This window comes from Kryptolebias marmoratus, linkage group LG10 (assembly GCF_001649575.2).
Source record: "Kryptolebias marmoratus isolate JLee-2015 linkage group LG10, ASM164957v2, whole genome shotgun sequence".
Lineage (NCBI taxonomy): Eukaryota > Metazoa > Chordata > Actinopteri > Cyprinodontiformes > Rivulidae > Kryptolebias > Kryptolebias marmoratus.
This window is the reverse complement of record NC_051439.1, coordinates 11,029,383-11,056,130: the sequence shown is the minus strand read 5'-3', so window position 1 is coordinate 11,056,130 and position 26,748 is coordinate 11,029,383. Positions and strand designations below refer to the sequence as shown.

General features: G+C 38.5%; 1 protein-coding gene across 3 annotated transcripts in view; it reads left to right on the top strand.

Annotated features, from left to right (window-relative positions):
* The first annotated feature begins 2,945 nt into the window (after positions 1-2,945).
* LOC108236045 (brain-enriched guanylate kinase-associated protein) overlaps positions 2,946-26,748 on the top strand; it is a 36,307-nt gene continuing 12,504 nt past the window's right edge. The window contains exons 1-4 of one of the 3 annotated variants that reach the window (XM_037977786.1): positions 2,946-3,085; positions 15,755-15,988; positions 17,674-17,835; positions 19,437-19,503. In XM_037977786.1, coding sequence (XP_037833714.1) covers positions 15,918-15,988; positions 17,674-17,835; positions 19,437-19,503 — 300 coding nt within the window. In that variant the 5' untranslated portion in view covers positions 2,946-3,085; positions 15,755-15,917. Of the gene's footprint in view, positions 3,086-3,263; positions 3,486-15,754; positions 15,989-17,673; positions 17,836-19,436; positions 19,504-26,748 lie in introns of those variants that run through there. The other 2 variants (XM_017416482.3, XM_017416492.3) reach the window with 2 other exon arrangements.

The window sequence follows — 26,748 nt, the reverse complement described above, 5'->3', positions numbered from 1 at the left end:
ACCTGGTTTCAATAAATGTTAATATATTAAGTTGAATCAGAGGAATGCTGTTAATGGGGCGTTTATTGGCATGGGACTGGTAAATTCCACTCTGAACAAACAGTGTGATGCACAGTGAAAAAACAATTGCAAGAAGCATACTAATTATATCCTCTAATAATATATTATACACACATTAGCATCAGATGTGGTGATCACTGTAGAAAATAACAGTGGCATCTTCACCAGAACATCGCATCAAGTGACAATCTCAAAAGACTTAGAGTACAAACCAAGAGGGAATTATCAGCAGCTCTCCAACAAGTGAAACTGTGCAAAAAGCTGCTCTTACTCAAATAGCCGGCTCCTTAACCGAGTCAATTCTGATTATTTCGGCAATAGCCCAATCTTTCTCCTCCGCTGGCTCCACAGTGAGCGGGAGGAAAATGGTGTGGCTGCACCAGCTATCACTCTGTCACTGTTGGGCAAACATGCAGTTATGTTGATGGGCAGCAAATGTCATGAACAGATTCTGCATCGTTCACTGAAAAATATCAACTAATTTTTGTATAATCTGATGTAAAAATGAAGTAAATATAAATTAAACAGCATAAAAAGCCATGAAATGTGTTATGGCTACTCTCTTTTTGCTTCTTTTTCTTTTTCATGCCACAGTATATATTCCCGAAGAGAAATATTGTGATTTTAGGTTTTACAGTTTCAATTGCATGTCATTTAGCTCCATAATATCAGACTGTACAAGACGTTCTATTCCACCCATGTAATAGGTATTAAATGAAAGCACTGAGGCACAATCAGGCTGTGGCCATGAGTGAGCATGAGTGACAGCTGAGGACTGTGGACATGGTTAATTCCCCCGGGGAGCTTCAATTCAAGATGGCAACTGCAAAATAATGAACCTGAAGGTCGAGAATCGATGTACACAAACCTCTGAGTAAGATCAGGGACACTACATTTGTCTTTAATATGCAGACTGTGTTCCCTGTGGTTTCATGAAGTACTGTTTTTGTTCAAATGGACTTTTTAATGAAATATTTTAGCTTTGTTTTTGTCCATTTACCATATTTTAACATGTTTTGATGTGGCTTTATTCAATGTAGAAAAATCACATGAAAGGCAACATTCTGATTAAAATTCACGAATACCTTCTAGGAATGCCTATGTTTTCCCTCTCCTCTCTCCAGGCTTGCCCTCTGCACATAGGGAAGCTGAGATGGAGGGGTGGGGGATGGTGGAGGGAGGAGGGGGAGGGGGGACTGAGCGTGGTCTCATTCAGCTACATGAGTCATCCTGCTGTATCATTCACAATGTTTGTAACACCCACACAAGGAGTACACATGCTCAAAAACCCTCTCTGCACTGCTGTGCACCTGTGACGTTTATTATCACACCTTGCTGAATCCTCCACAATGAATTGTCAGGCTGACTGGAGCTGCATGCAACACACGAACACCTGCAAGCACACCATCCCTCTGCACCACTAAGAAACATAAGGGTTTACTTTTCAGTAAACTTTAGAATCATAAATCTGAATTGGTATGACGATGCCTGCGCGTACTGTATGTGTTCTTCTGTATTGATTCAGTGGGAGAAACCACATTGGACAACTGATCCTGGATCGAATAATTAAGCCTAAGTGAAAATGTAAATGGGAAATCCTCTTGTGAAATCCTTGTCATGCATAATGCATGTGTAACAAACAAGTGTGCAAAAAAAAAAGAAAAGGAGCTGCTTTTTCAGCCCTCTCCGTTTGCTTGCTTATGTGTGCAGAGACATAATGCAGCAACACAGAGTCGAGTGGGGTGCCAACTTAAATTGCATTGTGTTTTGATATCAAAAAGAGAACTGATGCCTCTCTTTCTGTGTGACATTTATGCTGCCTTCTGGGGCAGCTTCTAATGTACCTTCAAGACATGAGATTCCAAGCAAGAAAACCAAAAACTGAATCTGCAAATTAAAGGCCTAGCCTTCCTTGACGAAATGTACATCCTATGACTTTTAGTTACACCAAATTTAACTCAATATATGTAAAACTGACTAAGTTATCGCCATTTTTGTTTAATCTGTGGCAGCCATCTTGAATTGGGGTGAGTCCAAAAGTCAATCAGTTGTAGATGGACATCCAATGATTACTATCAAAAAGTTGAATTAAAATCCATCCAGTTATTCATAAGTTATTTACTAACAGAAAGGCAGGTTGATGCCAGCAGCTAATACCTAAGCAAAAATATTGTGTAATGTGCGATGCTCAAAGTATCTGTTACGGATAATGTTCAGCCACTATCATACCAAATTTCAGGTCAATATCTGTAGAATTAACTGAGCGACACCGTTGACTGCATCGGTCGATTGCAAAGTTTTAAAAACAGATCTTGCAGGATCAGTTAGCACTTAGAGTATGTAGTGGGAATGACTCTCATCTACCACCATGCCAAATTGCAGCTCATTATCTGTACAATTGGCTGAGTTGTAGCCATTTTGTGTTCCACAAGGTTGCTTATCTCTGGTGGCCATTTTGAATGGGATTGACTCCAAAAGTTAAACAGTTATAGGTGTACAGCCAGCATTTAGTTTCTGAGAATTTCATTAAAATCGGTTTGCTAGTTCATGAGATATTTTGTTAACACTACAGACAAACTATTTCACACTCAGACGAGCAATACAAAGTCACACACGTCTGTAGAATTTACTTAGAAAGCTAATTTTTTCTGTCTCTGTTTTTCAAACGTTTTCTCATTCTTTCATTTAGTTTTGGGCTTTTAACACCAGCCACTTTTTCTGTACTTCTGCAGCGCAGCATTTTTCTTTCACCCTGTTAATCTGTCATTTCTGGCTCCGCTCCCCTCCCTCCTCCACGTAATGATCTCACTCCTGACACAGCAGAGAGAGGAAAATAATGGATATATTTGTTTGCGGAGACGTAGCCGCTCTGAGAGCTCGTTAAACACCAGATAAGAGGTGCTCCATGCGGTGAGACCTGGCAGCGGCACCGTCAGATAAATCCGCTTGATAAATATATCTAATCATTTCACCTTGTCTTCTCCTCCCACCAGGAATCGGATGGGGAGACGCGCTACGATACGAGGTGAGCCCGCTTCCACTTTCCTTTTACCTCCTCTTCTTCCTGGCGGCGACACCTCCAGCATCCCTCTCCTCCCTCTCTGAATCCCCATCACTCTCATAACCCCTCCTCCTTCCACACACACACACACACACACACACACACACACACATCCTCCTGCTCCATTCACTTCGCAGCTCCCTCTCTCATTTCCTCCCTCTCTCTACCTTACCATTCTGTCTCCAGTCAGAATTAGATGAGGCTGTTTCCCTCCCCCCCCACCTTAAATGCACGCTGCTCTGAAGGGGGGATGCACAGGCACATGAATGTAGTGATCTTATCTGCTGAAAATGAGGCGAAAAGCTCATAAACGGTAAGGCAAGAAGGCAAAGAAAGTGCGTGTCTGGATTCTGCTCTGAGATGAGTGAGTGCAGTTGCTGTCTCACGTATAATCATTGTTTTGAGTGCCGTTCTGTAACTGTTGTGCCTTGCTGTCCATGTGTTGCATATAGTCACTGAGTGCTTTGATGAAAAGGGGTTGGGGAGCCTGCTGAGCAACAGTACAGTGTGACTGAAGGAGCATGCTGGAGTAAATTAAAGCTTAACTCACTGCAGCAAGAAAAGAAGAAGAAGAAGAAGAAGTGAGGCTGCTTAGGACAATTGGCTTCATTTCAAGTATTTGTTTGTTTATTTACGTTTGCTCGCACGGATCAGCTGTTGTGTGGATGTTATCGGCGTGAGAATAATGAGGTGTCAAATGTGTTTGTAGCCCTCAATTAACTCTCATATTCGTGGGGAGAGATGATACCACAGAGAGGCAATTATGGCTCAACAAGCACATCACGAGAAGGAAGAAAAAAAAAAGTAGTTCTCATTAAAGCAAACTCCTCACCTTGTATAGATTACAGGAAACAGAGATGGAGCAGCTGAGGAGAATTTGCAATTAGGTGTCTTACTTGAAGATGGTCCCGGAGCAATTCGTGGAGTCTTTCTTTCCTGCAAAGCTTTAGCCGGCTGCATAATCTGCATGGCAGCATAAAAACATCTAGAGGTTAATACATAGTTCCCACAAGTCTCGGCCGGAAGAGATTTTTTTATCGCCATGTTGGTAGGTAAGCGCTAGACAACGATGGCTTCAAAACAAACTAAATCCAGGTGTTTACTTACTCTTGACCAGTGTGAAAGGGAAAGATATATGCAGAAGATCGCTACTGTCAGGACTGACCTGTATGAGATGACAAAAACAGGTAATGTCGGATGATTTGCCGCTCATCTCGTAATATGACATAGTTAATTATTTAGTGTACACAAAGAGTCATTACACTATGGAGGAGCTACGTGGCCTGAAAGTGGACTCATACAATCAATGTTTCAGTGGATTTGTAAAGGACATCCAAACTCTCCTTGTTAATGACAAAGTTCTGGTGACTGGCAGGGTAAGTAATAACAATATTATACATGTACATGTAGGCATACCTTGTCGACACTGTTTATGGATTAGAATCAGACTTAAAATGGCGCAACCGGTTTAATTGTAACTATCATTTAACAGTAACAGTTTTTATTGTTGTGCTATTTGTTATATCACTGACAAAATCCTTTAATTTTCAATTTAATTTAATTTAATTTAAGTTATTTAAGTTATATACAGTAGAGACGTTCTAAATCGTAAAACTTGTAATTCTAGCACGCATAGTTATACTCTAACATTAATTAACAGAACTTAATTATTTTTATTTTAAAATGTTACTTTTACTGTTAATAAAAGTGCTCTGAGCAGGTTCTAGATGCCTTTGAAGGCTGATCCTTGTGGTTGATGTTCGCCAGCCAGACTCGGCGACGTTCCGCACTCAACTCGTACGTTTGAGGTCCTTCGTGTTTCCTGGTTTTCTACGCTTTGTCGAACCGTCTGCGTGGTTAGAACATCCTTTAATCTGACATGAAACAACCATTGCGACTACAGTAAAAAAACAACCCGCGACTGAAAAAAACAGCTTCTGTCGTGGCTGAAGGTATCGTCTATAGGAATGGCGACGAGAGGCGGGGAGTGTCCGGAAGAGTGACGTCACATGGGAACTATGCTTTCAACTGCAGAATATTCAGAAATTGAGAAAATCCTGTTTGGGGAATGATTCCCTGCTTTCCGATAGATAAGTGAAACATCCAAGATAAGGTGCTGTCCAGGTGCAAACTTTGAGATTTTGAAGTGAGTTTTAAACTTCCTTTTTTAAAGAAAAGAAAACTAAACAATGTGCACTAACCGTTTTGGCACTTTGAGTCATCTCGGCTCAAAAATGGGATGTAAATTGAATTAAGTGATTAAAGTTTAGTAATGGTTTCTTAACTTTTTATGTTGTGTTGCACACTTTAAGTTGTACAACATCAAAAATTGTAAAAAAAAAAAAAATGGCATAATTGATAAGAATAGTTTTATCACCCAGTGCTGTAAGACAAAGAAATAATGTTTTTGACTCTGTGTGTGTTTGTGTGCATGTCTGTTAGCAAAATATCTCATGAACTATTGGATATATTTAAATGAGACTTGCAGAAAAGATTCAGTCAATAAGCATCTACAAGTGTTTAACTTTTGGAGTTAATCCAATTCAAGATCGCTGTCGCAGCCAACTCTACCTAGAAAACACAAAAATGGCTATGTCTCAGTTAGTTTTACAGATATTGTACTAGATTTTGGTGCGATAGTAGCTGAGAGTCATTCATGACACCTACTTCAAGGGCTGCTCATTGTGCAAGATTTTTGCTTAAAACCTTAGCATTAACGATTAAAGGCAACACTATTTGTGTATTGGCAAAATATCCCATAAACTACTAAAAAGGATTTTAACGAAACTTTTAGAAAGTAATCATTGGCTGGTCATTGACAACTGATTAACGTTTGGAGTCAATCCAATACAAGATGGCCACTACAGCTAATAACAATAACAACATTAGCTAATACAAACATAGCTAAAAGTTAGTCAAATTTACAGATATTGAGGTGTGGTGGCAGCTGAGAGTCATTCACAACACATATGTCATCTGAGTGTGACATCTTGGGATAGCGCACAACATTGCGCTTATTTACGAGTTTTGACAAAAACAGCTTCAACTTTGTCATTTAAACAACATAACATGATTTTAGTGTAAAACCTGTGCAATACACATTCCTTCAGGGGGTACTGGGCCTTTCATTTGAAAATAAAATGTCTTGAAAGAAAAAGCATCTACAGTTAGTCACCATAAGCTCACATTCTGCCAGCAGCAGAACGTGCTTCTTTGTTTTCTGTAATTGTTCTTCTCGTACATGAGACAACTCATCACCGAAGCCTTTTTTGCTCTTTTGCAAACCGAGTTAAATCAGTGTCAAGCCATGCTACTGTATGTGAACAATATGACCGCGACATGACAGAATGAGCCCATTATCTAACTACATCCCCATTTTCACGTGATTTATGACTTTTTAATTAAAGCAGATAATTGAAACTTTGTTGTAAGTTTAATATGTTCCATCGTGTAGTAATTTTCTGCTTCAAAGCTCAGTGTGTGGATCGCAGTGACAGCTGCTCCTCTTACTTTTGGATTTATTAATACATTCCTTATCAAGTGACTCGCAGGGCATGCTTACTTGTTACAGTCAGACTAAAGAAATGCTGACAGACCAGAATAAAATCATCACTGTCGAAGTGAAATGGAAGCATGAAATGGTGAAGCTTAAAGGGTGCACGTTAGGGACATTTTGCACCATGAGTTAAAAAAAATAACTGCTTAGAAGCAGATGGTGAGGTTGCAGCGCTAGATTTGTCCCAAAAATTAACCCAAAGGCAATGAAGGCATTATTTTGTGCTCAGTGTAACATAAAATTACAGTCATTGCAGCTGAGATTAGTTTAGAAGCTTTGATTTCTTCTTATTAGGTTTTTACAAATACTTCATCTCACCTCCGTCAGCTGCATCTTTGCAAAACTGTTAGCGCCCTTAGAGACTTTACTAGCTCACTCTGCTTCACTCAGACTTGGAGGAATATGCCTACAGAGGCTTTGATTTTTTTTTTTTTCTTCTTCTATCATCTTTCACTAAGATGGGCACGTCTCTCCCCCTACCTCCAAAAGCAGATGCCATGTGAAGTCTCCCTTCAGGTTAGCCTGGAGCAGTTTACCACCTCCTCGCGCTCTCATTCTTCTGCCTAATTATTTCCAAGACTGTAAGAACTGGGATTTATGCAGACCCTGTTTGAAAAGTGTGAAGCCTCTGAAAGTGTTTGTTGAAGGAGCTGTCTTATATGTGGATCTAGTCTCTTCACTTTAAACCCCTCTGAATCACATGTCTGTGTAAGTGTTAGGGCTCCTTTTTTTGTTTGTTTTGTTTTAAATTCCCACCTCACCACCCTCATTGCTCCCCGGACTATAGGTGATACGCCTGTCTGCCACCAGCACTTATCCAGGTCTGTCAAAGCCAAACTGGGCAGGGGCAGCTGAGCAACATAAGCCTCTGGGGCTGGCACATACAGTAGACTGTAAGTCTATTCACTGCATGTCAGAAAGAAAGGATGTGCTGTCACAGATAAACAATACGCCCTCTTAAAACTCAGAGGGCTTAACCTGAGATCACTGTATCCACTCAGACTGTCTAGCCCCAGCAAATTGTGGCTGTTGTAGCCGTTACCACATTAGTTGAGTCTGTCCTGATCTCTTTACTTCAGTGGCTCAGTTCAAAAGGTGCTCCTGTCTGTTTTTGTTGATACATCCACTGTTATGTATTCGGGGGAAATCCAGTTTCAGCCAAGAGATCTACCGTCAAGCCGCCTTTCTAACTGCACGTTAAACAATCCTCACGTACTGCACGCCTCAATAAATACTTCATTGTGCCCTGGTGGGCTGTATGTGCTGCTGTGTTTTCAGTCAACATGCGAACAATCACTACAGCCAAGTGTAGAGAGAAGCAAAACACAAAAAGATAGTTAGGATGGTGGCGTAGAGGCTAGCACTTTTGCCTCACAGCAAGAAGGTTAACAATTTGAACCTTGAGACTTTTTTCTGTTGGGTTTGCATGTTTGAGATTTGTACACAAGCATGCAGTGACTTCTTTAGAGCATTCATGGGTAAGAGCCTCATATTAGTAGGGAATAAAATCTGTGCTGAAAAAAAGCAAGCTGGATCAGATGCTTTAAATGTACAAGGGAGGCACCAACTGTGTGCTGACAGCTTTAGAAAGGGCATGTGTTTGTGTATGTGCTTAAAAACATGCATAAATAAAGTCCTAGCATTCCTTTAAGGGGTGCATATTCCCTTCCCCCTACACTAAGATCATCTTACGCTGAGAAATGACAAAGTTGTAGCCATTTTGGTCAAATCTTGAAAACAGTATGCACAATCTTATCTGTTAACCCAAGATGTCAGGCTTAGAGTTTGTGTTGTGAATGACTCAATACCTGTAATACCTGTAAAATTGAGTTATAATCATTTTTTCTATATCCATTAGTTGCAGTTGTACATCCAATGATAACTTTCTAAGGGTTCGATTAAAATCTGTCCAGCGATTCATGAGATATGTCATAAAAACTCAATCGCTCTTGCCATTGGTTTGAGAACAATAAATGTAATCTTTATGCGTTTAAAAGCCATGTGCTGGACAATAACAAAGAAGATAAGAGCGTAAGTCAATGAATTGATTCATGACAAAAACGTGTAACTTTAAACAACCTGCTGTATCACGACTTGCAGAAGCTTCACCTACAACAAACCTTGTTGTTGAAATGATATGTCAGACGTTTCAGTTTTAATCCAAAGATGTAAAGTGTAGTAATTCAATCTCTTGGTGCTTCTGTTAGAAGCAAAATATATGAGGGCCCTCCTTAAACATGTTAGTATTTAGCTTGTATAATGTTGGCTTTCTTCACCATTTTAGGTTTGGGTGGTAAAATTTGAATAATAAGTTCTCATGTTGACAAGATGGTGGGCTGATGGTTGGGATTTTCAAGGTTTTTCTGTTGGCTGGTTACATTTTAACTTCATTTTAATCTAAGATGAAAAGCTTAGCAGAAAAAAAAAACAGTGCTAAAGTTTTCTTGTATTTCATTTCATACCAAACTGTTTTACTACCAGTGACAGTATAGGAAGTTTGGTATAAAGCAAATAAAGCATAAACTGGTCAGTTCAAAGCTTTAAAAGACATCCATATATCCTGAAAATATTCAAGCTGGTTGCTTCTTGTGTGTTTTTTTTTGCCAGAACAGAAGCGCAGGGATGTCACTGCTGTGTTGTCGTGGCAACCTCAGAAAGGCCTGAACTCTTTGAACATCTCTTTCACCCAGAGAAAAAAAAAAAAAAAAACCTAACTCAGACTTTAAATGTAACACACAAACATAAAAAAATGAACAGCCCGACGCTGTATTTTCTGTATGACTCTTGTTGCTTGTTAGGAAGGTTATGAAAAGGTGACGAGCACAATGCTGCTGCTTGCCTGCAGCGCAGTGTAGCTGTAGAGCCATAATCTCGTCTATTGTGGCAAATAAACAAAAAGAGAAAGAAATACTGGTTTATCAAAACATAAAGGGGCAATGATACAAAACGTTATTATCTAGCAGCTAAATTCTGTCACACTTCTCCCCATAAATAAGATCATGATTAAAGTAACCTTGAGACAGTTTTTTTTTTTTTTGCAAGTTTTAAAAAACTTACACACCTAAAGGGATGCTCTGCCTAATAGTTATCAGTAGTTTGTACCTTATCACCCATGACATCAGTCAAAGACAAAGAGGCAAACGTCTAAGTCCAGGCTAGGCTAATTACTAAATTATCCTTTTATCATTTTCCACTTGATATCGTCAACTTCTGGGAACTTGTTCAGTTTCGCTGGAAGGAATAGAAACAAACAGATGTGCCAAAAATAAAAAAATAAAATTACATAAAGGCTGCAGAGATGGTGTAGCTCCACAAGGACTCTTACAGAACATACAGAAACTTCAGTGGTTTCCAGGAAAGCAAACGTTTATTCAACAAAACGTTTCTTGTGTTAATAAGGTTTTTCAATTTTCAGAATCAGCCTCATGTTGCAAAGATTTATGACGTTTCATTCAAGGTGAGCCTTCCCTTTCCAAATACGGCCGCTAAATGTTTAAGTATTTTTCAGATGCGCGAGTTAAGTCAAAACCTAACAAAACTGTTTCGCCCAGGCGGTCTAATACAGAACGAAAGGCAGTGGTGCATGAAACGTATAGCACTACAAAGGTTTAGATTTGTCTTTAAGCCACATGTATCAAGCAGTAGTGAGAATGGTTTTGTAGTTTCAAATTAGGCTGCAGTTTATTTCCCATTTAAAGGTTCAGTATGTTGCCAAGAACCTTTGCTGACCCGTGTAAAAAATAGACAAGGTGGATCAGTAAAATTGAACTGGCACACATTTCAAAAGAGGCTCACTAAACAAATGAACAAACCAGTAACTTAAATTCTGCCATTATACAAGTTTCTAGCAAAAACCTGTCCAAACACTGCAACACACAAGCCTGGAATAGCACAACATACAAGTCCGTGCAAAGTAATACACACAAACCACAGTCTGATGTGGTCAGGACCCCCACATCCCGGTGAGAGTCTCCCTGCTGGGACTCCAGCTGCGGCCCCTGGGTGGGATCTGCCCTCTCAGGAATAGTGTAAAATCCACCCAAAAGATGGTCCAGATGAATCGAATGCATGCATCTTCTAAGGTTTGCTACATGATCCCAAACTCACATGACAAAAACTGTATTTCAATGACGTGAACGGAAAAATAAGGAGCCACTGGAGGAAGTTTTAAGGTTCATAACAGCAGGGGAACTTCGTCATTATCAGCTCATTTATCCGCAGCAGCCTTTTTTTGTGTTAGAAAAAGAAAACATTACATTTAGACGCATTCTGAACCGCAGTCAGCTTCACCTGCGACTGCGTGGACAGTTTGGAAAGCCACGGTTAGTTCGAGCCTTTACTGCTCAAATGAAGCTGATGGTTTAAGTAATTTTAGTGATTATTAAGTTGATTAGTTTCAAGGCCCATAAGTTCTTGTTGTTACCTACTTAAGGTGGAGTTTCTTGATTAACTGAGTGGGGACTGCAGCAGCAGTCCACGTCTTCAGGCAGAAAATTGTGTTGACTAATCACCGTCACTGCTCCTGCGAGTTAATTCTCAGGGCTGTTTTTCTGGCCGCTGGTGGTGCAGCGTGCACGGGGGAACGCTGGGTTTCTAAAGCCTTGCATCAGAGGAAATGCACCAACCAAAAGCACTGCGGGGTGGCTGGGGCTCAGGAGGATGAGCGATCATCTTCCGATTGGTTAGATTCTCAGCTTCCCAACTTCTCATGTTGAAATGTCCCTGAGCAGAACATTAAACTCCACGTTCTCTTTGATACATACTTACATAGCCTACATGCATTGGCTTGTGAGCGTGTGTTTTATGGAAAAGGGGGAGAAAAAAAAACTGCACAGCATGTGGGGGGCCTTTAGTGACTAAAAACTGCTGAATTAATATGTCTGTGGATACATAAATGTGGCTTTTTGAAAAAAAAAAAGTGTTCAGTGAAACTAAAGCAGATCTAAATAAATGCAGTTTTAAAATTAAATTTATTACATAAATAGGTAATATTATGTAGCCAAATTTATCAAATACAAGACAAAACTAATTGGTAGCAATAGTTTATTATGATCGCTAGGAATAAAATCATCTTTATTTTCTTGATGTTTTCTCATTTTTCTTCATTACACAAATGCATTTTTCTGCTGCTGTGGCACATTGTAGCCCAAGAAAAAAAATCCATACAGTAGGGGTCTCCAAGTGGTGGACCGAGGTCCAGATCTGCACCCAAATGAAGTCCCATCTGGACCCTGATTAGTTATTATATTTAACTGAATTTTAATTGATGACCACTCCTCTATAGAATCAATAAAGTATATTTATTTGATTAAATTGTGCATTGGTACAATGAATATCATAAATTTAAACACAGGTACAGTATTTGAAGATGTTACGCCAGTAATGAGTTTAAATAGGAGGATGTTTTAAAATATTTTATGTTACAATCAGCCCTTTATTATTACATAAAATAAGTCAAAATATATCAGGCATTAAGTGTAATTTAATTGAAATTTTATTGACTTTAAATTAAACTAAAATATATTTATGTAAGGCTTAAGTTACAGTAATTACAAAACATTTGTAATACAGATGAAGTTTTCTTTTGGCATCGTTATTCTGTTTAAAAGCAGCCCTGGTTCATGAATATTACTGAGAAACTACCACAAGAAGCATTTCCAGATCATGTTTATGCCTCTTAATTTATAGTTTAATGTAATATTACCATTAAAAACAGGTATTTTACCACTTTGCAGCATTGATTTATGGTTATTACAGAAAAAAGAATCCCAAAGGTTTTCTGGTAAAACACAGTTTAAGTATGAACTCCAGCAGCACTATATGACTCACTTATTTCAATTTTTTTTCTAATTTAAATTGATTGCAGGGCAAAATATGTCTAAAACATTGTCTAGAACACTTTATTATTGCAGCTTTCTGTATAAAAATCTGTATTTCGCTTAAATAATCTATTTTTGCATTTTTTTTTTTATTTCTTAACCTAATCCTAGCACAGATCTTTGGCTCCTTGTTACCATGTGGCTTCAATTTTTTCTTAGTAAATACACTGCAGTGCACAGTGTTACTGTCAGGTAGCTTCATAGTAATTGACAGGATAATTACACTCTATTCTCTTATTGTTCCACCTTTACTGTCAAACTATTACCCAGCTATTATTTTGAGCTGCACAAAAAAATGCAAGACAAAACTTGTTTATTCAGACTACGCAGATTTTCAACCACTGACCTGAGGCTTCATGTCATCGTGACCAAATGACATGATTAGCATTAAGTCCAGCTGTATCCCCTCGACAAAAGCTTGATGTTTCGGTGTTTATCGTAGATTCTTTTGTCTGCTGCTCACCTCATAGCAGAGCTCAGACGAAACCACACTGTGGTGTCTCATAGTTTAATGCCTTGTTTGGCTTCTTTTGCCTCCAAATGAAGATACAAAAAGGATGCTGGCTGCCGTTGACCTTACACTAACCTTGTTTACAAAATTAAACTGCTAGTGAGGCCATTGTTGTCTAGGAAACTTAGAGGCAGCGTATGAGGTTTTCTTGAAATAAGTTGTACTCTGCAGCCTTACATCCGTTTGTTTTAGTCCCTATGGAGTCTGATCGTGACAAGTTGGAGGACATTTTAGATAAATGAGTTTTCTTGTGCTTCCATCCACACTATAAACTTGTTTTTAATACCTGCGAGAGAGACTGGCAAGAGGACGGTGTGATTGATTTCCATATTTTCTCTTGCCTTCTGGTCCTCTCGCCACCAGTTGCAAGGTTCTCTGAGGACTAAAACTTGTTCCTTCACATGAATAGAGTTTACTTTGCCAAACAACACCTGAGGTGTGACGATCTGCTGTTTATCCCTCAGAGGGATGTGTTATAATACAGAGCCACACAGCGGGCCGAGAGTGTGGCTCTGCGCTTTTGTCAAGTAAATTTTTTTTCTTCAAAAATTCAGAAACTGTCTGCTCTCTTTTTTTGTTCTGTCCCTCTGTGACTTGCAGATAAGAAAACAACCATAGCAACCATATTAACTGCATTTCCAGAAACCATCATTGTTTCTTAGGGGAAAAAAAAAAAAAACGAGGCGCAATTAAAAAACAATTAGAGCAGTGCTGGCATTAGAAGTGGCAGCAACCAACAAAGCTTTTTATTCCAGGTTGTTGCTGAATCCTGCTACTTTGCAGGCACCAATAGAAGTTCCCCTCCTGGCAACTTGGTCACTATTTATGGATTTGTGCCTGCCGGGATTTTAAGGAGACCCGATATGGGTTTTTTAAAATCCAAATGTCTGGGACCGCAGACTCTACATGAAAGGGAGACAAAGGCAAATTTTCTGCAGCTTGACATAATCCGAAAAAACAACATTAGCAGCTGGTTTTGTGGACAGTTGAATGGAGTGCATGCTTCCTACATTTTCACTTCTGTAGTGCTAATTATTGAAGGCGGAGTGATAATGTTCCTGTGTGTGTGTGTGTGTACACACACCCACTAAGGGTGGTTTGTTTTAATGAAACCTTCAGAAAGTAATCATTAGGTTGACATCTATCTTTTTGGAATCTCCCCAATTCAACATGGTCATCACAGCATCAAATTTATCCAACACAAAACTTTTTTCACCTCAGTGAATTTCACAGATAACAGTATGTCTTTATGACAAGATTAAAGAGGCTACACACAAACAAGTCAGGTAACTAGTAAATGTTAGCATCTGTTAATACCAAGTTATAGAACAATTGATCTGACTTTTGGTTTCTTTAACCCTAATTATAAAATAATTTATTGTTAACATCTGCTAGCATTTACTATCAGTACATTACCTGGTTTGTTTGTGCGTCAAGCCCCAAATCTGGTTCATTTCTTTGACTAGAAAGCATTCAGCTCTGATGTGGCCATTGCCAGACTTTTCATTTCAGAACTAAACAAAATGAACCAGAACGTCTAAAAATAAGAAGTTAGTCTTTAATTTTTTGATGGAGCTTTTTTGTTGAAGTAGTTTTTACCAGTAAGAACGGCATAAAATAAGCAAATGCAAATGCAAAACTTTAGCACACCATCAAGACTTTGCACTTAAAAACACAAAGAGCTCTAAAAGGATCTTTAATATGCATATGTAAGCCAACGAGCTAAAAGACTGAAACTAAAATCAACAAAGACATAAAAATAAAGAGACAACCTCGTGCTATAAATGGCACTATAACTAATTCAATATCTCTTTTATTCTGACTTACTACAATTTAGCTGCTTAGTTTTCAAATCATCTCATTTTCTGTTCTTTAATTCTTCCTTTTCTAACATGACAGGACATTTTTGTGATTATGATGTCTTAAGTCTAACTTCGACAGCTGCGGTGGGAAAGAGCAGCTGGCGGCAATCTTTTTCTGTACCAATAGTAATCTTTTTCTTCACATTTTCTTGAATTGTCACATTGTGCTTAGGGCTCAACAACTGTGACTTTTATGACGAGAGCATGAAGAGAGATGTGCACATCTGCAGTGGTTTGATTTGGCGTCTCGTTTTCAGCTATGATGGGTAATTAGGTGTTTTTACAGCGTGAGAGACGCAAGTTCGAGCCCTGCTACCCCGGAGGAAAATGGAAACCCACATGCATTAATCATACTGCTGATTTATTGAGAAACAATCTCTGCGGTCAGCTGATCAATAATTTTGCACGCCACAAGGTCCTGCAGCTTGCGATTTAATCGCTTCCAGCAAGAAAAGCTTTGATAATAATTTAAAAACATACCACACAAACTTTCCCTTTCCCTTTTTTTCTGCTAGTGTTGGTTTTATTGTAGCTCTTTTTCATTTTTATAATTTGAATCATAAAACATATTGAAAAAAAAAGATACAATAGTCTTTCAGTGGAAAGTGCAAAGTTCAGCTAGAGGTGGAATTATTCGCTCTGCTCCATTTTCTTTAAGTTTGTTTGGTGAATTTATCTAATTGATCCCAAAGCTCTGTTCCCTCGTATTGAACACACTCATTTTCTCAACACAGACCAAATCTGCTTCTCTCCGGAGTCTACATAACGAAATGCGCTGCTAAATCTGTGGAACTTCAAAGCTGTTTTTCTCTGCTCTCTTGCCAGGGTCATCACAGATAGCCAACAACTATCTGGCTCCCCAGGCAAGACTTAAAGCTTTGGCTTTTGGTTTGTGATTAGAGTTCAAACTTTGGTTCAGCATTCAGTCGTCCGGCAGCAGCAGAAGTAACAGCTGTACACACATGTGAGCCGAGGCAGAGAGAAAAACATGAAAAAGATATATATTGGCAAAACAGCCCTGAAAACCCAGAGAAATGGATGCAAACATCCAAAAAGAAGGTAAGACGAGTTTATATGGAGAGTGTTTTGAACTCTGAGCATCATCCTCATAACTTGTTATTTTACTTCATTTAATTTAACTCATGGAAAAAGATTATTATTGGGAAGTCAGAAGGCAATTAAAAAGCATGCTACATCTATTCATTTCCAGCTTTCATATTCATGTGTCTTCAATTATCAGCTGACATCTGCATTCAGGTAAACAATACTCTGCATCTGACCAGCAATGGGCATTGTCTGCAAACAAAACAAATAGGAATTGTAATATAAGGCTCTGAAATAAAAAATAAAAAAAACAGCAGCTTTGTAATGAGACTTGGAATGCTTGGTAGAATGGTAGGCAAAGGACACAAGTAACAGGAATAACAAGAGGAGCTGACAAATACTAAGAAAAAAGAAAGTTTCTAAACAAGGATGGTCATAGGTGTGCTGATTACTAATGAAATACAGGCAGTATGTAAGGAGCTGGAAATGAGGATTATGGAAGACGTATAGAGGAACTCATTATAATCCTAAAAACTAACCAAGTGCTTTTAAATTACGTCAGAAAGGATGTAGAATAAACACAGAATGTGACAAGGAGAGGTTGAAAAGATCATGCTTTCCTGCAGTAAGGTAGCAGAGGGGGACCTGCCAGCCTCAGCATGTAGGACACATCATCTGTCAGCCTGTCTGATATGCTTAGACCTCTTCTTGTTACTGAAAAAGGCGAAACCAATGAGCTCATGTTTAAAACCGACACTATGAAGCATCTCCAGGTGTCATGAAAGTTACAAGATTGAGGTTGCTTTCCTCGTAACGCTACATTGAGATGGTGCAAGTGTGGAACAAATTTGCCTGAATTAGTTAGACCTCTACAACCTCTAAGCATAAAAATGATTGTTTATATTTCAGCCTCTGCGCTCTACAGACACCTACTGTTAGGTAATATTGGTTGAGGTATGGTGCACTCACTGTGCCTGTTGCATGGAGACGGTCTGAGAGCGGAGCATCCATCAATCCAGCTAAAAGCTAAATCTCCTCGAGCACTCACCTCCTCCGAATCTCTAGCCTTTCATTACCACATCCATTCCCTCAGTCATCTTGTCAGTGTCTTTTCATCCCCCAAACCTGCATCAAATGGGCAAAGTAATAACGCTTCATGTCTGATATGTTGCTGTTCATGTTGAAATGAAAGAACTCTTCCAGCCACTCACTTTGTCTCAGGCTCTTTCTTTGCTTTTTCTCTCTCCTTTTTTTTTTTTTTTTTTAAAGATTACAAACACAAAAAAATCTGTGCACCAACTCATATTTTCCAGACCTTCTTCTATAAATTACCAAAGGTTGTGTTCTGGGGCAGAAATCCATTTGTGCTCTTTCAGAAATTCGATAGGAGAGTTGTGTAATGAAATTCACCATTACACCAGTGGGAGATCTTTTCCCAGCTCTGCTCCCTCCATGTGAATGGGAAATTAGCATTCCTCCTCCATCCATCTCCTCCTCCCCAGCTTTCTCCTGGCCCAGGCAGGCCCTGTCTGTCTGTCTCCACACCGAATTGTACTCCAGCTGCACTTCATCCACCTGTCGTCCTTCTCCTCCTTCTCACACAAACATATAGACACTTGTCGCTGTTTTTTTTTTTGGTTTGTTTCCGCTGGACTCAATGAATGTTCACTTAACTCCTGTTCTCCACACTCTCTGTACAGCACTTTTCATGACCACAAAGATGACCTTCGGAAGCGCCTGTCGTACACCACCCACAAACTAGAGATGGTGGAAACAGAGTTCGACTCCACTCGGCAGTACCTGGAGACAGAGCTGCGGCGCGCCCAGGAGGAGCTGGAGAAATTCACAGAGAAGCTGCGCAGGTGTGTGCAACCATGACTTTTAGATGCCTGAACACTACTACAATTTCAAAAACAGGCATGTAATGTAAAACTAAGGGTTTGAACTGCGTAAGCTTCCCTATGAATCCAACCACATTCATGCCGTTTATTCACATTGCTGCTAAAATGTCTGCTGTCGAAAGGCTGAAAGCAACAAAAATGGCCCTAACTCAGTCAGTTTTACAGATCTTGAGCTAAGATGTGATGTGGTAGTAGCTGAGAGTCATTCACAACACATACTTTGAGTGGGTCATCTCGCAGTATTGCATGGGAAATATGCTTGAAATTACTTTCACAGTTCATCAAAAACCAGTTAAATCGCAAATCTGTTATTTAAATTCTATGGGCTTTGTTTGCTATAAAACAATTTTAATGCATTAGCTAATATTGTTCAGGCTGAGAGAAGAAGTGTAGCAACACATTATACTGTATATCTCTATATGTTAAGATGTAAGGGGGACTTTGAAGGATATCAGTGCTAAAACATGAAAAAAATCTCTCACAGAGTAGCTTAAACTCATAAAATCAATAAGTACAACTGGCTGTTAAAACCAGTTTCAGGAGAAACTCATTAGCAAATACCTGTTGGCTTCTAGAGTCCTGTTAAAATACTAAACATTATGTTATACAACACCTAAAAATTTGACTCACAATATTAAAATAATTCTTATTCTTTATTTAGTAACTGGGGTGAGACAGACATTTGTGTTTCCTGTAACCTAAGCACATACAAAAATGATAAAAAACTCTTTTTAAATAAACTTTTTTTGTGCATAGCTATTAACTTGTTGTAAATAAAAGCTCCAGGGATTCTGTTGTATCAAGAGTAATTATTGCCTTTCAAACCCTCCAAAAAGTGTTGTTTCACTGTTAGCTGAGTTTGATTCTTGCTGTTCTACTGAGGAAGTGCTGCCTGACAGACTCAAATGGAGAAGCCTCAAACAGGAGAAGCCTAAACATTTAAAAATGACTAACAGCGCTCAGTGTCGCCTCTCATGATGGAAGGTTTTATGAATTTTATTTATACTCCATTTCCAGTGTGAGCCTCTCTCTTCAAGTGTTGCTCAGTTATCTTCATTCACGCTCCTTCTTTATCATCTCACCTCTCTTTCAGACCAGTATTTTATGTTTCGTTGTGTTGTTTATGGCCTCCACATCCCGCACGCTCCATATCTGTTCAGTTAATGGAGCCATAAATGCTGCTTTATAAACACTCTCTTAGGCCTTGGAGATGGCATTTAAATATGAGCTAAAATTTAAAAGGTGTGCAGCTATGGAACAAAAAAACAAGTTAACGAAACAAGTTACAGTCCAGTTCAATCATAACTACTGATCCAAAGACTAAAAGAAATACTGACATTAGAGGGAAAAATACCAGTGAACATAACTATGTTGTTGTAGTTCATTGTGTAACCATGGTGATCCTTACATACAAGTCAGAAATTTGTTATATTTTAAATTTTTAATGACGTCAGAAATTGTTTAAATTCTCAATATGAATTCATCATGATTTAGCTGCATTTTGTATGAGGTTTAATAAGTTGAAAACAGTTTGTTCTGTCTTGTTTTTTGTTTTTTTCAAGGATCCAAAGTGGCTACGCAGCTCTCCAGAGGATCAACCAGGATTTAGAAGACAAGATGTGCAGGACGGTAAGAACACCTGCTTGATGGTTTGAGCTTGAACACTTCGAATTTAAACAAGTCGTGGATAAAACAGAAGAAAAAAGTACATATTGTGTTACAAAAACATGTGCAGGATATTTATGGTGATAACAGAGTCATCTGATGTGTTTAATTGTGCTCGTTTTTATTAGTGATGAGAGTTACATCCTTGTTGCAAGGACTAAAACACTTGTATTTTTTACATCTTTCAACATTGTTTTCCAGGCTATGCAGTGAATTAACTTTTTAGGACTAAAGGCTTTAACTTAGAAATAAAGCTATAAAACAAGTAACATATGATCAGGAGAGAGGACAGCATTTGAAGGCAAATTGTCTTTTTTGTGCATTTTTTCATTAATTGTGTTTATTTTACCACATTTTATTGGGTTATTGGGACACATTCATTAGATACTTCTGACAGTCAGAGGAGATTTTTTTTACTTTATTCCCAAAATAATCAATTATGTCAAACTAACATCTGAAAGTAAATACAGCTCTTGTAAAGCAGTTTTACAATAAAAACACACATGAGTAATATAATCCAGTCACATTATACTGTAGTTATAAATAAGGACAATGCTACTTTGAATGAAGGACATTTACATATTCTTTTTTAGGATTTCTAGTGTATTTCAGCTGAGAAATGTCCACCTTTTTAAATTCAAATTGCATCGTCCAACCTTCAGGCTGTTGCTACACGTTCAGCTGCATGTTCAGCTTTCATTATTGTGTGAAAAGATTTTGTGCTTCTCTGCTACATTTCCTGACCATGGCGCCTGTTTGTACTGATATGAGGAGAGAGCGCAGAATCCTAATGATGTCTGTAAGTACCACGGAGACCTCAATAAGTCTTAAATAAAAGTTGCATGAAGGAGACTTGTAAGCCACATACTTTTACACACTTCTGCTCGCACAGAGCTGAACAGCTTCGACCTGAGCATTGACCTGGAGTCATTTAGTCCAGAACATTAAGTCATGCAGTTTCCAGGAAACAGATACTCCTTTTTCGATTTTTTTTTTTAGATTACAGCATTTTTACAAGTTCTGCAACAAAAGGTTGTTGTCTTGGCAACTCTGTACTGTTTGAAACTCTCAGTATTTCATATTTTGTCTGCAGAGAGAGATTAAAATGGCTAAAATGAGCAAAACACGAGCGAAAAGCTAAGACCAGGAAAACAGTAGCTAAAAGCGAAAATCAGCAAAACATTTGCAAAAAGCAAGAAATCGAAAAAAATAGTAGCTAAAAGCTAAAAGTATTTGTGGCTCATGTTTCAGTATCAAAATAATTTTTTTTCAATTTTCATTGACTCATTTTTAATTCAACAAGTGTATCAGAGAGGTTATCCGGCTGCCAGTCATACAAACTGCTGTATATATCCAAGCGTTCAGCTTTTTTTAATTTTCAGAATCAATATACAATGTAGACAGAAATAAAATGGCATATTGTAATCTATACTCATGGCGTACACCTGAATCAATGACTATTAAATGTTTGGAGCCATGCTGAGCAGGCTCTTTAAAAAGAAACTGAAAGTTAAAAACTGTAAACTAAGAGAGAGTAACAAATGATTGCTTCAGACTTTCAGATGCAGAGATGGTATAAATGATGCATATTAAATCAGCTAGATAATTTATGAGCAATGATAACATTCATGCGCTCTGTTCTCTGTCTTGTAGAAGAAATTGGAAGCCCTCCGTAATCAATTCCAACTCACCTGCTCTGCAGCAGAACCTCTCTCGTCTCTCACGGAGCAATTACACCATCAAAGATGGGCCGAGCAATCAATGTCCGGAGTAATTGGTCTTAGCTGCCACGCGGCCCTGTTAGAAAACTATTACAGCTAACTGCTGTTCTGGTTAGCTCGGAGGCAACTGTCCAATTACATCAGGTGGAGGCGGTATCTGAGCTTTATTATTTTTTTTTTTTATTTTAGCTGTGGGGTAAATGAGCCTGAATCAGTGCTAAAGATGAGCTGGCTACAGAAATCAGTAATCTCTGGTAATCTTATCAGAAGTTGTATTCAAGGTGCTGTGTGCTGAAGCTGACAATTATTATAATATCAGCTATCAGAATATTAACCTAAGGTCACTGACTGGCTGACATTCTGTACTTCCATTTTCAGTCAGGAGAAAATTATCTCACTTTAAAGGAATAGTTCAAATCTTAAGATATGGAGTTTTGTGGAAAGGTTATGCACAATTCACATCTTACTTGTAGATAAATCTTGGAATGACCTCAATTGGGGGGGGGGGGGGTGTTTTTTGTTTGTTTGTTTGTTTGTTTTTTTTGGATTTAAGACAGGGGTGGACAATCCTGGTCCTCAAGGGCCACCATCTTGCATGTTTTCCTTGTTTCCCTGCTCCAACACACCTGATTCAGTGCTTAAATCACCTCTTCGTGTTCTGCAGAAGCCTGTTAATCACCCATTGATTCAAATCAGGTGTGTTGGAGCAGAGAAACAAGTAAAACATGCAGGATAGTGGCCCTCGAGGACCAGGGTTGCCCACCCTTGATTTAAGAGCTACTAGGTAGTCTGAGCCGAACCATGACCTAAACGTGGTATCTCACTGGGCTCCTCAATTGCCTTTAAATTACTGTCATTTCCTTGAATCTTTCGATCATCTCAAAAGTTTCATAGCATTTGTTGCGAACCCGACTTTTACACTGCCATTGATTTTGCATCAAATGGTTATTCCAGCAGAAACAACAAGACCTTCCTGCTGGAAGTGTCCTTAGAAAAGCTACAGCTAGCTGCTGCTAATACTTTCCATTAGCATATCCGTCTGGTCAGAATTGACCTCTGTTTCTCCAAAATGAGGTCGTTCTCAAACCTATCTTCTGGTAAGACACAAATTTCTCATAACTTTTTCAAAAAATGAACTATTCAGTTGGTGGTTAACGGGAAAAAAAAGTCTTGCAAGAGTGAAAATCTGACAAGAAAAATGGCAAGCAGATGCTGTGGTGACTGGCAACTGTATCTTTTGATTTGTGGCTAATGCAGATTAATGTGGATTCATCAGAGGGATTTTCCTTTAAAACATGTTAATTACAGTGGATCAGTGAGCCACTAATTGTAATAAATTGCCACATAAGTCAAACACAAGGCAGCAGTTTCTAACTTTAGTTTTCATTGCTTTGTCACAGAAGAATAGAATAAACGCCTACAGGGTCCTCCTATCATCAGTTCATCAGCATATTCTAGTTTTGTGAAGATGATTTTGAAAACTCTTGACTTTTCAAAGAGACCGTCTGTCGAGCAGAAAGCCTCGTTGTAGCAAACCGCTCTCGGTAGCAGGAGACAGTAAAATACTTTTTCTTTTTTTTTAGAGGCAGGGCCTCATTGGAATTGCCATTTCTTTTGATGTCATGTCATGCAATGACATTTCAAGGGGGGACGTGTTCCTTTGTAGCAGGCAGCCCAGGCAGGCAGGCAGGCAGGCAGGCAGGCAGGCAGTGACAAAGGCAGCTCAAATCAAATAGGACGTATAATTAAAAGTTCTGAGACGCCTGAACCGGGAAGGTCAACAGGAAGAAAAAAAAGAGAGAGAGAAAAAAGCAAAGAATAAACCTGAATCATGAAAGCTGGAGATTACCACCTGGAAAAACTGACAAGATGCCGGCTGTAATGACACGAAGAGGATGTACTCAGCGTGGGTCAACAGGGACCTGTCTATGTTGTGATCTGGATGAAACCAATGAAGCTGCCTGCGTGGATAAAATGAGACATTATCTGTCATTACCTGGGGAAAAACATCACCTCGCTAAAATACAGCTTGGGCAGCGCCATCACTGCTTGGTGCTTCAGCAAAGTAATAGTCAAAATTAATCTTGTGCCTCTTCCCAGGCAGTGCTGGTGCAAGCAGAAATTTGCATACAATTGTTATTCAGGAAGGTGTTTTGTTTTTTTTTTCACGTCCGTGATGCCCAAAATACATCATGCAGACTTTAGGATGAATGAAACTTCAAAGATACCAGCTCCAGACACTCTAAACAATCATTAATGTAAATTATACCCACAGATTTAATTGTCCATGCTGTGTTATATAAGGCTGTTTAGTTTGTGCTACATTAAAGTTGTTAAAGAGTCGTTCATTGAGCAGAAAATCTTTGTTTTTTATATTCAAAAAAAGTCTTTCACAGATAACTAATAGCCTCCCTAAAACTGGCAGAAAATCAAGCTCATCAAGCTTAATTAAAGCGTACTCAATAACCACCCTCCTAATGAGGATAAAGATCCCTTCATCTTTAAGCACTTATGCTGCAAGGTTCTTATAAACATTCACTGAACTATTTTTCCCCTCTGCAGTCTACCAATAATCACTTTACAACTATTGCTGTAAATCCTTGATTACTTTATAAAAATAAGAGAACAGAAGCTTACAAGATTTCTAAAAGACTTCACTTTAAAGAGAAAACCCACTAGTTAGCGACATGCTAACTAGTCTCTCTGTCACATAAAGGCTAACAGATGCAAACCTTTAAAACAGATGACTGCTCCTAAATAAAGACCTAGCCATCCTTGAGGGAATGCATATCACCCGCCGCCTTTCATGCTAGAGTTATAAACTGAGATCATCCTATGTTTAAAAAAAAAACATACAAAGTTTTAGTTTTTTTACTTTTAGCTCAATGACTGTAAAACCGACTGCGTTAGAGCCATTCTTTTGTATTCTAAGGTTTATTAGCTGTGGCAACCATCTCGAAATGCCTTGAAAAGGCAATTCGTTATAGATATATACCCAATGATTACTTTCTGAGAGTTTCATTAAAATCCATCCGGTGGTTCATGAGATATTTTGCTAACAGACAAACAAACCCATGCACAGAGAGACACAGGCAATAACCTCATTACCCACTTTTTGGTGGTGAGTCTTAGCAATACCAGCATTACAAACATTAAAGCAAGAAATTTAGCTTCTTGTTTTCTAATTTTCATTTAAAACTACATGTTAAAAAAGTGAACATTCAAGAGTTTCAGAAGAGAGGCTTAATAACTGTGATGCATTTTATAAACAAGTTTGTTAATAAATATTATAATTAGGCATGAGTCTGACTTGTCCACTACAAGTCAGACTTTGGGGTTAGGTCTCATGAGGAATATTTTACTGTTAGAGGAAATGGGTTAAACTAACAGCATGAATGAAAACAAATCGAAAAATAAAATTGAGGTTTGTTTTTAGTGATTTTCCAAATGACACAGAGTTTTATGTTGTTCTCACAAAGTTCTCACACTGACCTAAACAAACTCTGTGAACAGATGACAAATCAGAAGTGAAAGTAAGAAAGTCCAAGAATGTCCCAGAGGCAGAGACAGGAATTGGTAAAAAAAATCCCCTAAACAGGAATCAAAAGGCTCTAAGCAGCAGTAAAGTTATGCAAGTTTTGATACTTTTGGAAAGTATTAACCATTCTTCAATGAGCAGCACGCAGGTTTGTCTGCAAGCCACGAATTTCTGTTAACACAACCAACTATAACCAATGAAAGGTGATCTGTGGTAGAGGAGATGCTGATTTTAGGACAGTAAATACAAATAGACATACATGAAAAATATTCAGCAGATCCACCTCTTTGCTCTTGTTTGGGAAACCTACGATTCGCCATGTGGAGAATTCATTCAGGTCAGTAGTTTTCTGCCGGCGTCTTGATTTAAAACCCCTCGTTAACAAGGTTAGAGACATACCTCGCTCCTCTTCTCTCCCGCCCCTCCCCGAAAAAAGAGCGGATTTAAAATGTAGGAGAGTGTTCTGCTCTCCTCTCTGAACCACGGCGCTCTGTAATTGCATCTCGGGGGATTTAGGCTTCATTTATTGCCCAGTGAAAAGGCAGAATCTTCAGCAGAATAAGTTAAAAACAATTGGAGGGGTTCTGAAAATCTGACTTTTTTTTTCTTACAAAAGTTCTCTTGTTTCAACAAATCTTTCATCACAAAAATAGACAAAAAAAAGCTTTCTTTTTACAGCAGACGCCAACATTATATATAATTGATTTATTTCCAAAACCAGGATTTATTTGTTTAACTCTTTTGATACTTGCTGCATTCATTTCCAATCAAAGGACAAGAAAGCGAGGCTTTGATTCACTAAACTGGCATGTGGGGAGCAACAATACCCCTCCTCTTCCACTGGGTCAGCCGCTTTAGGATATGATTGTCTTAATTTGCATAATAATTTTCCTAGATGCTGTTCTCTTTTATGTGTGGCACCAACTGATAAGAACGTCGTAGAGGGAGCTTGTGTATCCAACACCCTGTAACCGGAGGAGATATTTTAAATCAGTTTGCACAGCTGTGATTCTTCCCCTGGTCATTACGTCCGTCCGTCCCCCTCTTTCCATCCTCCAGATACTACAGTACAAGATCAGATTCATAATTTTAAGCCTATTAAGACTGTCTTCTGTTCCTTCTTAGACTCCGTGGCTTGTTTTTGTGTGTATGAAAGAAGCATCAGTTTATTGGAAGTTATTTGACTAATAAAATTATGTCCGAAGAAACAGGAACATCTTTGTTGGCTTTATAATTGGTATTTTCTCACCTGGCTACCACTGTCTTCATGTTTTTCTTTGCTGCATTTCATCCCACTGATTCACAGTGATCACTTTAAATTTTATTGCATATTTATTTACGATTATAGCAGAATCAAAACACAAAGCTTTGATTACTTAATGGCAAATCACAAAAACTGGCAACCTTTTTAGCTTTAAACAACGCCTAGAGCGTAATTAAATGTAAAATAGGTTGAGGCCGTTTTGTTACTAACAAGTTTATATAAAGAGCTGTTTCTTTTTTTTATCCTAGCAATAGCTGCTGTTTTTTTCTTCTTTTTCCAGCAAATGTGGTGTTCAAAAATTGAATAATCTTTTTCTCAGAGCCCATTTTGTTCTCAAAATCCCAATTTTTTTAGTCCTTTTTTTTAAATGTTTTGTTATGTAAATACATTTTAATCCTAGAAATTTAATTTAAAAAAAACAACAATTTCACAGGACCTTACAGTATCTAATGGACAGATAGTCAACGTTTAGGCCATTCAAAGAGGAGCAGCTAATTGGATGTTACTAACATTGCAGCTGCAGGAACTACAGTCCTGCTCACCATTATTGGCACCCATGAAGTTTAAGTACATATAATGGAATATTTACTGAAGGAAATTCATCAAGTGAAACAACATTTTATTGCTGATAGCTTGTGCTTGATGCAAAACAGCAAATGATCAAAAACATTTAAAAAGATAAACAT